Raw genomic sequence first — 14,178 nt, forward strand, 5'->3', positions numbered from 1 at the left:
TGGGACGGTGAGGCCGATGTGATCTAGCATTGTAAGAGTTGGCTAGGTACTAGAAGAAAAAGTCTTGGAGCTGGAGAGACTGATTGGATCGAATGAAATTGAGTGTATGAACTGGATGACTACTGAAGGAAACTTGGGATGAAATTCTCTGCTATATACCCGAGCGCCGAGCGGTTACGTGGCTATAATCAAGCCGGCTTGGCCAATATCAACGGACTCCAAATTCGACAATATTTTGGGTGCATACATGGGCTTGAGGAGACGGCAAGCTCCACCATTGCTCATCTATCACAGCTCATGGGAATTGGAAATCTGGACGGAGGCTGACAGCGGGGTCGTACTAGTCCATTCCATGCCCAGTAAGCACCCACGCTGTCAGCTGCTTTCGCGATAGTAGGTTCCAGTAGAGCTAACCGTCTCTTTTCTTTCTTTGCGACACAACACTGGTGTGCAAAGAGGCGTGATCGGATAGAGGGTGGTTGGTGACGGCGCAGGGCTTAGGACGGATCATGGCTTAGGACGGAGTTGAATGACTTCTGGTTTTCCAGCAACCGGGGAAACGCTCGGCGCTTTGCAAGTTTATCCAAAACATCCTAAAGAAGAGACGTGCGGCAAACATGGAAAGGTTGAAGGAAGAGGCTACGACGCGGGGTCGCGGAGTCAGATACCTTGCTGACGCTAACAGCCCTGTCGATCATCCCTGACGCGTCGACGCGTTCACGCGTTCGGACGCTCTAGACACCTCCCAGCCGTCGCGTTCGACAACATCAACACATCATCCGACCATGCCAAACAACAAGAAGATCAGAAAGGAGATTAGGCGAGAGACCACGATCGATCGCGAAGAGCGCGTCAAGATAAAGATCGAATTCAATCTCAAACGAGTTCAGAGGCTCGTCCAGCTCCCGAGGACCGAAATCGTTCATAAGGCGCTTGCCTATCATCGAGATCAGATCACGCGCCTACACAAGATTCAAAAAGGATTTATCGAAGAGAGGAAACGCGTCCGCAATGCAATGTTGCTAGAGATAGAACAGCATTGTTGGACCATGATGCAAGGACATGGCTTTGATGATCTGCTTACTTCGGATGATGCCCCAAACCGCGATCCACCCAATCTTGGAGATCAAGACCAAATGGCCATCGATCAACCCACGAACAATGTCGCCAACGTCCAATTCGATTGGTCGCAAACTTCCAGGGTAGTGGAGTTGATTTCGCATCAAGAAGACGAGGAGAGAGCTCGTTTGACAGCCGGCCAACAGCCTCATGATCCGTTCGCGCCGATCGAATTTATTAGCGATAAAGCATTCGCTACTCTGCCACACCAGCTTGTCCTGTTAGGGCGACTTAGGACTACACCTCAACTAATAGACGCCTACCCATACACAAAGGCTTATCTAGAGGAACCACCACTCGACAGCAACCACGATCGCTTGCAGAGCTTCCGAAAAGATGCTATCTCAGCTATCGAGGCCTACAAAAAGCAATGCGAAGCCGAAATGAAAGATGTACAGTCTACCGAGAAGCAAAAAGTCCGGGCCCGGATCTCAAACGCAAGCAAGCTTTGGCCAATGGACAAGTTCATACTGACCTTGGCGACATTCATTCCCCAGGGCTCCTACACCACATATGCGGCCATACGCGAGTGGGCGAGTGATGCTGGAAACGACCTAGATGACGAGGAACTATGCTCAGCGCTGAGGAGAGCAAGCCGAGCTTTTGGCATCAGGGAAGTTCCCAGCTATCGCGTTGTCAAAGCAAACAATGGGCCAGATCAGACTGGCTGTGATTGGGGTGATCATTTGCCTGATTTCCTAGAACAGACGAGGATTGAGCTGTTTGAGCACGACAAGATCGAATTTGATAAGCAGAAAAGGATGCTCGGGGGTAGACCGTTCACATTCTACAAGTTCCGGGATCTGATGAGGGGCACCACGATGGAGGAATGGGTCGACAAGCTCCCCTCCCGCCCCTCCCAGTTCGAAGGATAACATCTATCTTTTTTGTTTCAAAGAGGAACATGAGCGCGCCATGCAGTGTTGCTCTCCTCAACTACAACATACGGACATGCAGTATCGTGAGCGCGTCCGCTTATTGGATCCGATCAAACGTCACGAGGAAAGCCTGTCGCTATACGTGCACTAGACTATCGCCCAGATCAGTCTATCTTCAGACAAAACTCTCACGTATACGCGATGTGTATAGAACACCAACGAGAGGCGATCGCTATCACCGCAGAAAACCACGAACACCTCCTGGGTACCGTATGCACATCCTTGAGCAGCAACGGGATATAGCGACATCCAGCAGCCTCAACCAACAGCACGATGGCCCAGTGCGATTGCCCGGATGTTCCGTTTGCGTGTGAGATTAAAGAGAGTCCTCAGGCGCGTTCGGCTGGAGACTAGTCAGTTTTCTCTGATCTAGAATGTGAGATCGCACACTTCGGACAGCACTTCATCGCCATGCAGCCCAATCTTTGGAAGAACATTCCATATGCCGACATACCAATTCATCCTCATCACAGATCGAGTTAGTGCGATCGAGCCAGAGGCAATAGCAGGAACGTGGGAAGTCTTAGATGCCTAAGTTTACTATCAGATGGAGGCAGGCACGAAGAACTGTGCAGCTTCACCTCAATACTATCTGTTGCGACACCGCGAAATACAATCAAGCATCTCTATGACCATCATGTTCCTCCAACTCTCGCCTCTTGCGTATATGCTCGCCGTAGATACCCCAGAAACAAGCGAAGATACCCAATATGCTCGATGTGAGAGTGACGTAGTAAGCCGTCCGGTAACATGAGAGACCCAGCTCACATCCACGCTGACCATCTGGTTCAACCACCGAGTTGGAGTCGTACACTGCACCGTAGAAGAGATTGAAGACGTTTCCGCTGACGACAGGTGCCAGAGTCATGAAGCCCCAGTTGACGGCGAAGCCATCGGGACCGAATGCATCAACCACGAGCGCTGGGAAGACGCCAAATAGAACGCCATATGCGAGTCCGGAGAGTCCGGATACTGCCCACAGGAAGTGGGGATCCTCAACGCGAATGGCAGCAACTTGAGCCAAAGCAAAGATGGTGGCAGAGATGGCAGCACACCAAAAGCGTGAGTGATGCAGTCGCTTGACAATAAGATCAGAGCCAATGCCTGAAGACAGGCGTCCTAAGAAGGAACAGAGCGAGATTATGGATACATGCCATAGCTGACGGTCAGCGACAAAGGCGTTCTTGACGGAGTCGTCCCAATGTTTCCAGAGGGCCTGAACGTCGTGACCGATGTTGCTGCACTAGTCAGTGATGGCCACGATGAATATCTGGAGTATACATACTTGATTGTCATCAAACCAACTCCAGATAGGAGACCCATGAGCACCCATAGTTGCCAGAATTCCGGTTTGTTCAGAAGTGCCAAACCAGTGATATCTATACATGAGTGAGCTGACTTTTTGCTTGCTGCGTCGTCGTCATCGTCGATGATGTCGCCAGGGCCAGACGAGAGAAGTGACGAGGTCTCGGTTGAGGGACGGTCCTGTTCTTCTTCGGCTGCTAGAAGTGGTTGGCAGGTGACAAGGGGAAGACAGGGGTGGAAAGAAAGCAGCGCTTACTAATTTCTTGCTGTGGAAGAGCAGATGATTTGTACTTGGAGCCGTTGGATCTCGTCTTATGGAGGACATTGGAGTTGCGTCGCGTACGTTCGCTGGTGGGTAGCACAGCATAGCCGGTGCCAGCTTTGTGGTCGACGACGATGAGGAAGGGTATCGATACCAGAACGAGTAGGGAGGTCGCGAGAGAAAGCATCATAAGCAACCCGGAGGTATTACCTGGGAATGCTATGCCGGCGATGAGAGTATAGAAGAAGGCGCTCAATCCGAAGGCAGCCAGCGGGCAAGCAGTGGCCGATCCGCGATGAGTAGGCCAGTTGAGTGTCGCTGTCATTATTAGTATAGACCCAACAAGAGTTGATGAAGGTATTACCCGTCTTCAAAGCAGCCTGGAAGGCAGCACAGCTGCCCACACCGCTGAAAAAGGAACACAAGGATATCAGGCCAACGCTCATGTAGCCTGGACCTCCATCATACGCTGGCAACAGTTAGACGACAATCTGGCGAGCAGGTACGAGGTATCCTACCGAGCTTGATGGGATAGTAGCCAACGAAGAGCGCGAACATGCCGATAATTGCAGCCAGTCGCGGGCTCTTCCTGTCCGTTATGATGCCCATAGGTATGCCAGAAGCATACATGCCCAGGTTGGCGGCCGTTCCCTATAATTGTAAGACGACGTTCGTGTTCAGGAGGTACGTAGGATGGCATACGACGACATTGCTCTGGGTCGCAGAGAGTTGGAGCTTATCGGCGAACTGCGGTGCCCATGCTGAGTAGGCATACTGGGGTCTGTTAGCATCCCACTCCAGATGTATGACGGAGACGTACATTTGTACCACAGGCAAGCGCGATTGCGGTGGCAGCAACGACGGATATAATGCGCGTCTTCTTGTGGGTGGGAGGCTGCTCTTCGGCGACCATTTTGGTCAGTGTGAATGAGGTGTTATTGCAGTGCGCTGATCATCGAGTGCGGGAGATATCGAGTTGCGCAATCGCGGACTGGAACTGATATCGGCACTTGCTAAGCCGAGGAACTAATAGCGCAGGCAAAGATATGCAAAAGAAGCAAGCAAAGAATGAAGGACACGAAAGAAGTCTATAGCGCGAGGCAAACAAGATGTCAGGCGAACCCCAAGACACTAGACCGATGTTTGTCGAGTGAATGGAGAGTCGAAGTGAAGCATGGCCGTTGCAGCTGATCGGAGATAAGATGGCCAAGGCGTGACTTGGCGGCAGGAGCCGCGACACAAGCGCATGCGCAGGAACGTCACCGGCCTCCTCCTCGTGCCTCCAGCTTCTCCACACAACACCACCCCAGGCGACTCACGGCATCTCAACCATGGGCGCATTACTATCCGTCCCCTTCCTGGCTATGCCCGCCATGGGCACCGTACGTTGACACGCTCCCTCGCGACTGCGCGCCGCTAACATGGCCAGGTTTGGAGCGTTGCCGCCTCCTGCTGTGGCGCCGCGACATGCAGCGCCGTCATGGGCTCTTGCGGAGGAAAATGCGGTAACAGGTAGGACTACGAGCCTGGGAGATGTGTTCATCGTATACTGACTGCGCGCAGCATCGCCACCCGTATCGCATACGCGCTCATCCTCCTCATCAACTCGATTGTCTCATGGATCATGCTCACCGACTGGGCCATGAAGAAGCTTGCCCACCTCACTCTGGATTACGTCGACATCAAGTGCCACGGCGAACAATGCTACGGCTACGTTGCAGTGCAGCGCATCAACTTCGCGCTCGGTTTCTTCCACGTCCTCATGGCGCTTATGCTCATCGGAGTACGGTCTTCCAAGGACGGTCGCGCGACCATCCAGAACGGCTTCTGGGCTCCCAAGATCATGGGCTGGATCGGCATGATTGTCCTGACTTTCTTCATCCCGAACTCGTTCTTCATCGTCTGGGGCAACTACTTCGCCATGGTTGGCGCGTGTCTGTTCCTTCTCATCGGTCTCATTCTGCTCGTGGATCTGGCGCACAACTGGGCCGAGTACTGCCAGGAGAAGATTGAAACTACCGAGTCGCGCGTCTGGACAGGCATGCTCGTGGGTAGTGCCATGTCCATGTACCTAGCGTCAATCGCCATGACCATTGTCATGTACATCTTCTTTGCAAAGAGTGGATGCGGCATGAACCAGGCAGCCATTACCGTAAGTTGACTTCTGGACGTATGCCGAAACTAGCTAACTCAGTCAGATCAACTTGATTCTGCTCCTCATTTCATCCGTCGCCTCGATCCACCCCGCAGTACAGGACGTAAACCCCCGAGCTGGTCTCGCCCAATCCGCCATCGTAGCCGTCTACTGCACCTACCTCACCTTGTCTGCCGTAGGCATGGAACCCGACGACCATCAATGCAACCCCCTCATTCGCGCCCGTGGAACTCGTAAGGCGACCATCATCATCGGCGCGATTGTCACATTCGTCACAGTTGCCTACACCACCACCCGTGCAGCAACATACGGCCTCGCTCTGGGCGCCCAAGGCAACCCTCACGGAAATGGTTACGCACAGGTTGGCACCGAAGACTACGAACATGGTCTCGTCACACAGCAACCCGAGTCCCGTCGTGATATGCGCCAAGCTGCCCTTCGCGCCGCTGTAGAGTCTGGCTCCCTCCCCGCGTCTGCCCTCGACGACTCCGACAGTGAGGACGAAGACGACGAGCCCTCCAGCAAGAAGAACCCGCGCGATGACGAGCGCAACGCAACACAGTACAACTACACCCTCTTCCACATCATCTTCTTCCTCAGCACAACATGGGTTGCCACTCTCCTCACTACAAACTTTGACGAGAAGGATGTATCTGGTAGCTTCGTTCCTGTCGGCCGGACGTACTGGGCCAGTTGGGCAAAGATCATCAGCGCATGGGTGTGCTACGGCATTTACACATGGACACTGGTTGCTCCTCTCGTGCTGCCAGATCGATTTGACTACTGATAGCACAGTAGACAATTAGATCACGGCATACTTTAGTTTGTCTTTGTACAACATGTGTTAGGATTGTATTATTATTTAGTTCTCTGCATGGTTTCGCGTCCGCCCACGTGTCGCGAGTTGAGTACGAACAGCATCCCACGTTTTGACCTTAATGAAGTATTTTGTTTGTTTCCTCGATCCATGGTTTGCTCCTGAAATGGCCATGTGGTGATGCCTGGGAATCTTGGGAGCGTAGCCGCCAATCCATGTCTCCCCATTGTCCACATGATTGGGGTGTGGGCATCTTCCCTCATTGATCTTCTACAAAGTGCAGGTGTGAGCAATTCCCATGTTCGGCATATCATGCTCATATTTGGCCGGACTGTGTGTTCTGACGCGCCCGCCTTGTTCATGCGCTATTGTCGATTGTCCCGCTTGGCTGCATGCATAGCCCGTAGCTGTGACTGAAATCGTATGTGCACTGTAAAAGACGCTCATAGTCGGCGCTTGTGTGGGAGTCCCTAGTAGGACGAATGAGGATGCGATAGACCACATTCTCCGAAAAGAATGCGAGTCTTCCCACCTCAGCCAGTATCAACAGGTACCTTGGGTTTGTTCTTCGATCCAGGGGGTCTTCCCAACCGTGGACGGCAGGTAGGTATCTGCTGCCTCAACTTTTTATGACGGTGAGGGTCCTTCGGCGGCTTCGGTGGCTTCTCTATCACCACAGGCTCATCGCCCGCTCTACGCTTAGTCTTCGATCCTGGAGGCCTTCCCATGGTATGACCTTCGGTAGGCTTCTTTAAGGTGCCTGAGATTTGGCCTCCGCGTGGACGAGGCGCTTTCTCGGAAAACATTTTCAAGGGCCGACCGATTTTGGGCGCAACGGCTGGAGTGACCTTCTTGTCCTTTGCAGAACCCTTGGAACGCCCTTCGGGTGGCTCTTCCACTTCAACGACAGGGGCGGGTACATGCACAATGTTGGCTGGGATCTGGCGCATGAGCTTGAGGGTTTCCTGGTCGAGATTGTCCCTGTCTGGAAAGATGGGCGATCCCATCCAGGTTAATTGTATGTCTTTCATCGTTCCCGAAGTTTTGAACTTGTCCTGACTCTTCTTTGATACCCTCGCGTCCTCTTCTAATCCCTCCTCAGGATCTTCCAGTAAAGCCCGCGGGGTATGCCTCACCGTGACACTTACTCCTTGCAGCCCTCTCTCAGTTGCCGCCCGGTTCCAAACAAATTGCTCCACTAGTCCCTCCCGCGATATGAGTATGAAGCCCATAGGACACGAACTGTTCGCTATAGCTTTCATCACCCCCGTCGTAGCCTTTTTTGTTGTTACCAATAGCCCCAAGACATCCTTGTTGCGCCAATGCGGTGGTACACCCTGGAAAGATCCTTCGAGTTCGCGGATGTGTTTCGGGTTGACACTATTACTCCTTGCCTTGCACTGTACGATGACGGGCATGGGTTCTCTGAGAGGGCCCAGCACCCAGTGTCCAATCAAGTCTATGCCCGCATCCCCCATACGACCTATACGTAAGAGAGAGAAGCCTAGGCGCATGAGCGCCTGCGCCGACATGTACTCATAGATAGTACCAATAGCGAGAGTCGAGGTCAAATTTAGATTGGTTTCCTTCGCATATTCGAGGAATGTCGTAAGCGAATCGTGATACAGAGAGCCGGGCGAAAGTCTGAGTTTGGGTAGGTCAATTGGTGCAGCATTGCGCGCTGATGTGGTCGCGATTCGGCGTGGGACGCGGTGCGGAGTAGTTCGGGGGAGCCGTGCGAGGAACGAGGTTTGTGGGAGCCATAGTGGGCGGAGGGAAGGTCGCATCACGGTATCCTGAGATAGCGCTTGGAATGTGACATATTTACACAAAGATTGACGCGACGGAGAATGAAAGTGGGTGCCGGGCGTCGAGTGGGGTGAATTGGAGGGAAAGAGCATTCGCGTATAATTTGAGCCCTGGACATGGCGGTGACGCGCTAGGCTAGCCCAGCCGGCGCATTCTACAACTCGAACGCGATACTTGTCTGTAGCATACACACTCAAATTAAGCACGCCAAACTCGCAGCTTTGGAACCCGGTTTTATATCTATCTCTTAGCAGCTAGAAGCTTCCACCCATTCAACATATCCACCTGCCATCATGGGCGACATCCTCACCCAAATCCAAGATGAACTGGACATGGTACCACCCTCCAACCAACACACGATCCCTCCTCCTAACAAACCCAGCTCCTAAACCAAATGTCCGCCGCCCTCCGTCAAATCCGCGAAAACGCCCCACCCAGCGTCCCCGAAGGCCAACAACCCCTCGAAACCTTTGCGCAACTAGAAGCACGCAACGCCGCCGAGAACACACAACAAGGCATTGCCCAAGACCCCTCACAACAAACAATCGCGGCCCCACCTAAACCCTCCCCAGAGCAGTTTCAAGCAGATCTGAAAGAAATGGCACAGGATATTACGTTGAAGGAACAGCAGATTGAGAGGTTGATTGCGCATCTACCGGGTTTGAATTGGAGCGAGAGGGAGCAGGTGGATAGGATGAAGGAGTTAGAGAGGCAGCTGGAAGATCTGGAGGGGGAGAGGGTGAAGGCTGTTAAGGATAAGGATGTCTTGATGAAGATGGTGGAGGATAAGATAACGGGCGTAGGGAGGGTCAGATGAGGTTATAATGCGACTGAAGCAGGCGCTTTTAGGACTGCGATCGTGTACGTGTCGCACCAATACCTCACGCTACGTCGCATACATCGTCCGATTCTCCAAGGATGTATCATTACGAAGGCCGTCCGACCGCTTTCTAGCTGCTGCAGTGCCGCCAGCATGTCTGCCGTTGCGGCAACACGGATTACGTTGAATATTCAAGAAGCACGCGGTTCTGCACCACTATGGTGATACTTGCAGCTGTGTCGAGCTCAGCACTTTGCTATCACATGTTCCTCTCGCGGAGAGACTGATGCCCGCGCAGCAGGATGGCAGCAGGATGGGAGCACTCTGAAGGGCCTTTCAGGGCAAGGAGTAGGCCGTGCCACTCAATAGATCACAATTTACTGACGGTCGAGTTGGAGGTTGAAGTATCCACATTTTGAAGGTATCGTAATCTCATCTCATTTAGACTGGTCATCTCGCCAGCTTCAATGCACGTTAAAGTCATCAGCAAGTATCATCTTCATCTCTCACACCAACTTCTTAGTGGTGGAACAACCGGATGTGCTGCTCAACAAAGGTGATACCCAGCTTCTCAGCCGTCTCGAAGACGGCGCCATCGTTCTGGCTTCCTGTGGGCGCAGCAATGTACTTGGCACCACTTCGGTGCGCCCTAAAGACGTTGTCGATGAAGGGGAAGAAGGCATCGGAGCTGACGGCAACGCTCTCCATCTTGGAGAGCCACTCTTTGCGCTCATCCGCGGTAAATGGCTGGGGTACCTCTTCGAAGTTGGCCTCGAAATCGTCGCGCTCGATGCCTGACTCAGGGACGAGACCAGAGCACAGGAGGTCGATAGCATTGGATTTTGAGGGGCGCTTGGTGCCCTTCTTGAACTTGAGGTTTAGCGTCTTTGAGTGGAAACGCATCCACCAGTTGTCGGCTTTGTCACCAGCCAGGCGAGTGCAGTGAATGCGTGCTGTACAGGAATTAGTGGTTACTCACCAGATAGGATCTGTCGAACTTACATTGCTGACCAGCTCCGAGACCGACGATCTGGCCATTGAGCGCGTAACAAACACTGTTGGACTGGGTGTACTTGAGCGCAATGGTGGCGACAGTCAAGTCGCGCTGGGCAGGCTCCGGAAGAGCTCCAGAGTTCTTGGGCACGATCACGGTGTTGAAAGTATCGGCAGGAACGATCTTGGCGTCGTTGCGGTGCTGCTTGAGCATGATGCCGAATACGGTCCTGGTCTCCTCGGGGCCTGGGACGTAGTCAGGGTCCATCTGAAGGACCAGGTACTTTCCACCCTTCTTCTTCTTGAGGATCTCCAGAGCTTCGGCGGTGTAGCCGGGTGCAATGACACCGTCGGAGACCTCGCGGCTGATGATCTTCGCAGTCTGGACATCGACCTCAGCGGACAGGGCAATCATGTCGCCGAAACTTGACATCCTGTCAGCACCACGCGCCCTAGCGTAGGCCTGTGCCAAACCCGACTTCTCAATGCCCTCAATGTCGTCGACCATGTATACCTTGCGCTCCACCTCACTGAGGGGAACTCCGATAGCCGCGCCCGCAGGCGAAACGTGCTTGAAGCTGGCTGCCGCTGGGTAGTTGAGCGCCTTGGTCAGCTCCTGCACCAGAGGCCATGCGTTGAGCGCATCGAGCAGGTTGATGTATCCGGGAGAGCCGCAGAGCACCTTGAAGGGCAGCGACTTTTCCGGCATCGAGACGGTCGCGGGCTTTTGGTGGGGGTTTGCGCCGTATCGGAGGGTAAGGAACTGGTCGCCGTCGCCTGCATACTTCTTCCTGAAGAACTCGGAGATGGCGGTGTCGTATGACGAGGTCTGCTCGAAAGCCTTCAACGCGTAGCGCTGTCTGCTGTTCTCTGAGACCTCGCCGTCTTTCTTGAGTTCGGTAAGGAGGTCATGGTAATCGTTGGGGTCGCTGATGATGGTGACGCGTGCGTGGTTCTTCGCGGCGGCCCTAAGAAGGGTGACACCTCCGATGTCGATCTCCTCGACGGCCTCTGGGATGGTAACGTTGATGCGCGCGACGGTCTCGGAGAAGGGGTACAGGTTGCATACGACGAAGTCGATCTTGTCGATGCTGTTGGCGGAGAGGTCTGAGTCGTCCGAGTCGAGGTTGCGCGCGAGAATGCCTCCGTGTACGGCGGGGTGGAGCGTCTTGACGCGTCCACCGAGCATCTCAGGCGCCTTGGTGATGGCAGAGACATCTTCTACGGGGAAGTTGGCCTGGCGGATCATCTTGGCCGTGCCGCCCGAGGCCAGCAGCCGGACACCGCATTCGTGCAGTCCCTTGGCCAGGTCAAGAAGACCGGTCTTGTCATAAACTGACAGAATTGCTGTCGCAAAGAGTTAGGAGTAATCCATGGGCACTGGAAGCGTGTGTTTACCTGTCTTTTGGCCTCCCATGTTGACTATGATTTGAATATTCAGTTGTCAATTGAAGAGAGGCAGTCAATCGAAGCAGAGAGATCTGGGGTACAAAACAATGGCGCACGACACACTGTGGAGTTTTTTTGGCGTCGCGGGGCTCACAAGTGACCTCATTTGCCTGCCCCTCCATGGCATTAGCCCGATTGGCCAGAGCTCATCTCCGCTACGCGACTGCGAGACGCAAACTCCAGATCACTACGGCTCGTATCCTTTGGATATACGCGTAGCTCCCGCTGTGCATCGCCTGTCTTCCCATATCCATGTGTCGTACCGATCATGGCGTCCACTCACCGCTCGTCAGCTCCTCTACGCAGAGTTGAGCGATGCAGCCAATCGCCATGGCCATGTCAATTATCGCGCCTCGGTTCTCCGTTGCGATACGCATATATCAATCGGTGAATCTCAAGATTCACGTCCTCCGACATTTATACCTCATCGCGGCGCGCGTTTCTTTTTTGTGTCACTTGCATGCACAGCAGTACCCGCGACAAGTCACCACCCTCTCCAACTTGCCGTGGGCCTCCCGACCCATCCATCTTCGAACGCGTACTTCCATTACCAACGCATTGAGATCCCGTAGATATCATGACAACGCATAGTAGTACCGAAGACCTCGTCAGCCATCTCCAGTCCATTCTGCTGGAGCTCAACGCGAACCCCTATCCTGATGTCGCGTGTCCGCCAAACCTGCCTAAACGCGCTTCTGTAGCCCTCATCCTTCGCATACAACCAAACTACTCGCATTGGCCTGACAGCTCCGACAGCCCTTTGCCGCCTCGACGCAGACGATCATCTGTCGCACAGCCTCATTCCGAATTCGACTTTGAGTCGTCTCTAAGCGCCTTCTTTTCACAAGAATGGGTCAAGCACGGAGACCCCGAGCTACTCTTCATAAAGCGAGCCGCACGAATCGGTGATAAGTGGAACGGACATGTTGCGTTGCCAGGTGGGAAGAGGGATCCAGAGGATGAGGACGACCAGGCAGCAGCAGCTAGAGAAGCGCTCGAAGAGGTTGGCATCGATCTGAGCCCTGACAATGCCATCGCCGTCGGCAATCTACCGCAGCGCATCGTCACAACGAGCTGGGGCAAAGTACCGTACGTCGTCATCCTCCACAGCACTACAACTTAGAACTGCATCATGGATACTCTAATCTCAAACATAGGCTGACCACAAGCAGACTCATGGTATTATGCCCATACATCTACCTCCTGACCTCTCCCGCCTACCCACAGCAACGCCTGCAGCCCACCGAAGTCGCCTCGTCACATTGGGTCCCCATTCGCGCCCTTCTCTCACCAGCTCTCCGTACACACGAATACGCCGATGTCTCAGCGCGACTGGCAAAGTCCGAACTGGGCATCAAGCGCTGGTTCCTACAAGCCATGCTGAGCAAGATGATGTTTGCTGCCATACAACTCGTACCAGCCAACTCGACGCATTGCGCAACCATCCCCGACTTCATACCCGTCGAAGCAGCGCCGCAGAGTATCACAAATACGATCAGAGAAGCATTGGCAGGCCCCGAGGGAAGATCTAAGGACCGTAGGCCACCATTACTGCTATGGGGCTTGACATTGGGCGTCGTAAGCGACTTTCTAGAACATATGCCACCACACAACGCGCTAGAGCTCTGGACATATCCTACGTTTACCAACTGGGACGTAAGGTTCGTCATGTGGGCCATGTCGTACCGGTTCCGGAAGCAGAAGTCTTTGGAAATGAGCACAGCTGCGTCGAGCGTGACAACGACGACCGGTCAGGATGCGACAGGAGTACCTACACAAGATTTCCCAGGCATTGGCAGTGAAGCGCTTGGGTCTTTGGAGGAAGAGAAGCCGGGTGAGGTCGGCATAGCTGGCTTGGGTGTAGGAAGAGGGTGGGGACAAAGCGGGAGGGTGAAGATGATGGCGAGAGGCGCTGCAGTCAATTCCATGTTAGAGGGCTACTATCCGCTTGTCAGGAGGGCGGTTGCCACGGCACTTGTTGGGCGGATCAGTGTTGTGGCTTTGGTTGCGTTTTTGGCTTGGAAGAAGTTGGATGTTAGATCGCTAAGAGCACGATTGTAGTAGTAGTGGTAGAACGATACATCGTTTTGACGCGCAAACGTTTCGACTTTCATCCCCAATTCCCTGTCTGTTCTGCCATCATGCGTAATGCCAGACTAGGGTAGTCGGCCTCGTTTCTTAGTATGGTAGCCTGGTTTCGCTGACAGCTGACTAGATGGCATTCGGACTTTGTGCTTGAGTCTGGTTACTGGTAAGAGCATGCTTCCGACGATGCCATTGGAAACGTCATTTGTTGAATCCATGTCAGGCTTTGAATACCACATCTGTATATGCGCAACGGAATAAACACTCCTAAGATCGACGTATCCTTCTCGTTCATCTATGCTGTACGTGATAGCTACTAGCGGACGAGGTGGTCTGCTCCAGTGTTGCTATTTTCCGGTCCAGTAGTGACCCCATCAATACAATGAGGACTTCATGAAGGGCCTGGTCGGGCCGAAGATTGGAACG

At 53.5% G+C, this 14,178-nt stretch overlaps 7 protein-coding genes across 7 annotated transcripts; 4 read left to right on the forward strand and 3 right to left on the reverse strand.

Moving 5' to 3' along the window:
* Nucleotides 1-785: 785 nt before the first annotated feature.
* On the forward strand, nt 786-1,994 carry J4E92_006177 (uncharacterized protein; the record flags this gene model as incomplete). The annotated part of the gene is made up of 1 exon (XM_051497548.1): nt 786-1,994. The coding sequence occupies one exon, from the start codon at nt 786-788 to the stop codon at nt 1,992-1,994; it is 1,209 nt and encodes a 402-aa protein (XP_051352195.1).
* A 679-nt stretch (nt 1,995-2,673) lies between these two features.
* On the reverse strand, nt 2,674-4,537 carry J4E92_006178 (uncharacterized protein; the record flags this gene model as incomplete). Its single annotated transcript, XM_051497549.1, has 7 exons — nt 2,674-3,295; nt 3,343-3,559; nt 3,619-3,942; nt 3,989-4,093; nt 4,143-4,275; nt 4,327-4,398; nt 4,445-4,537. 7 exons carry the CDS (start codon nt 4,535-4,537, stop codon nt 2,674-2,676), a joined length of 1,566 nt encoding a protein of 521 aa, XP_051352196.1.
* Nucleotides 4,538-4,997: 460 nt separating this feature from the next.
* Nucleotides 4,998-6,566, forward strand: J4E92_006179 (uncharacterized protein; the record flags this gene model as incomplete). Its single annotated transcript, XM_051497550.1, has 4 exons — nt 4,998-5,006; nt 5,054-5,136; nt 5,188-5,776; nt 5,823-6,566. 4 exons carry the CDS (start codon nt 4,998-5,000, stop codon nt 6,564-6,566), a joined length of 1,425 nt encoding a protein of 474 aa, XP_051352197.1.
* A 563-nt stretch (nt 6,567-7,129) lies between these two features.
* J4E92_006180 (uncharacterized protein) lies at nt 7,130-8,136 on the reverse strand (the record flags this gene model as incomplete). Its single annotated transcript, XM_051497551.1, has 2 exons — nt 7,130-8,079; nt 8,133-8,136. 2 exons carry the CDS (start codon nt 8,134-8,136, stop codon nt 7,130-7,132), a joined length of 954 nt encoding a protein of 317 aa, XP_051352198.1.
* A 562-nt stretch (nt 8,137-8,698) lies between these two features.
* Nucleotides 8,699-9,222, forward strand: J4E92_006181 (uncharacterized protein; the record flags this gene model as incomplete). Its single annotated transcript, XM_051497552.1, has 2 exons — nt 8,699-8,740; nt 8,788-9,222. The coding sequence occupies 2 exons, from the start codon at nt 8,699-8,701 to the stop codon at nt 9,220-9,222; spliced, it is 477 nt and encodes a 158-aa protein (XP_051352199.1).
* A 522-nt stretch (nt 9,223-9,744) lies between these two features.
* ADE17 (bifunctional phosphoribosylaminoimidazolecarboxamide formyltransferase/IMP cyclohydrolase) lies at nt 9,745-11,635 on the reverse strand (the record flags this gene model as incomplete). Its single annotated transcript, XM_051497553.1, has 3 exons — nt 9,745-10,178; nt 10,228-11,565; nt 11,617-11,635. The coding sequence occupies 3 exons, from the start codon at nt 11,633-11,635 to the stop codon at nt 9,745-9,747; spliced, it is 1,791 nt and encodes a 596-aa protein (XP_051352200.1).
* A 609-nt stretch (nt 11,636-12,244) lies between these two features.
* On the forward strand, nt 12,245-13,728 carry J4E92_006183 (uncharacterized protein; the record flags this gene model as incomplete). The annotated part of the gene is made up of 2 exons (XM_051497554.1): nt 12,245-12,756; nt 12,840-13,728. The coding sequence occupies 2 exons, from the start codon at nt 12,245-12,247 to the stop codon at nt 13,726-13,728; spliced, it is 1,401 nt and encodes a 466-aa protein (XP_051352201.1).
* Nucleotides 13,729-14,178: the final 450 nt, after the last annotated feature.

The sequence above is a fragment of the Alternaria infectoria genome (assembly GCF_024043175.1).
Source record: "Alternaria infectoria strain BMP 0036 chromosome Unknown scaffold_9, whole genome shotgun sequence".
In the NCBI taxonomy this organism is placed as follows: Eukaryota; Fungi; Ascomycota; class Dothideomycetes; order Pleosporales; family Pleosporaceae; genus Alternaria; species Alternaria infectoria.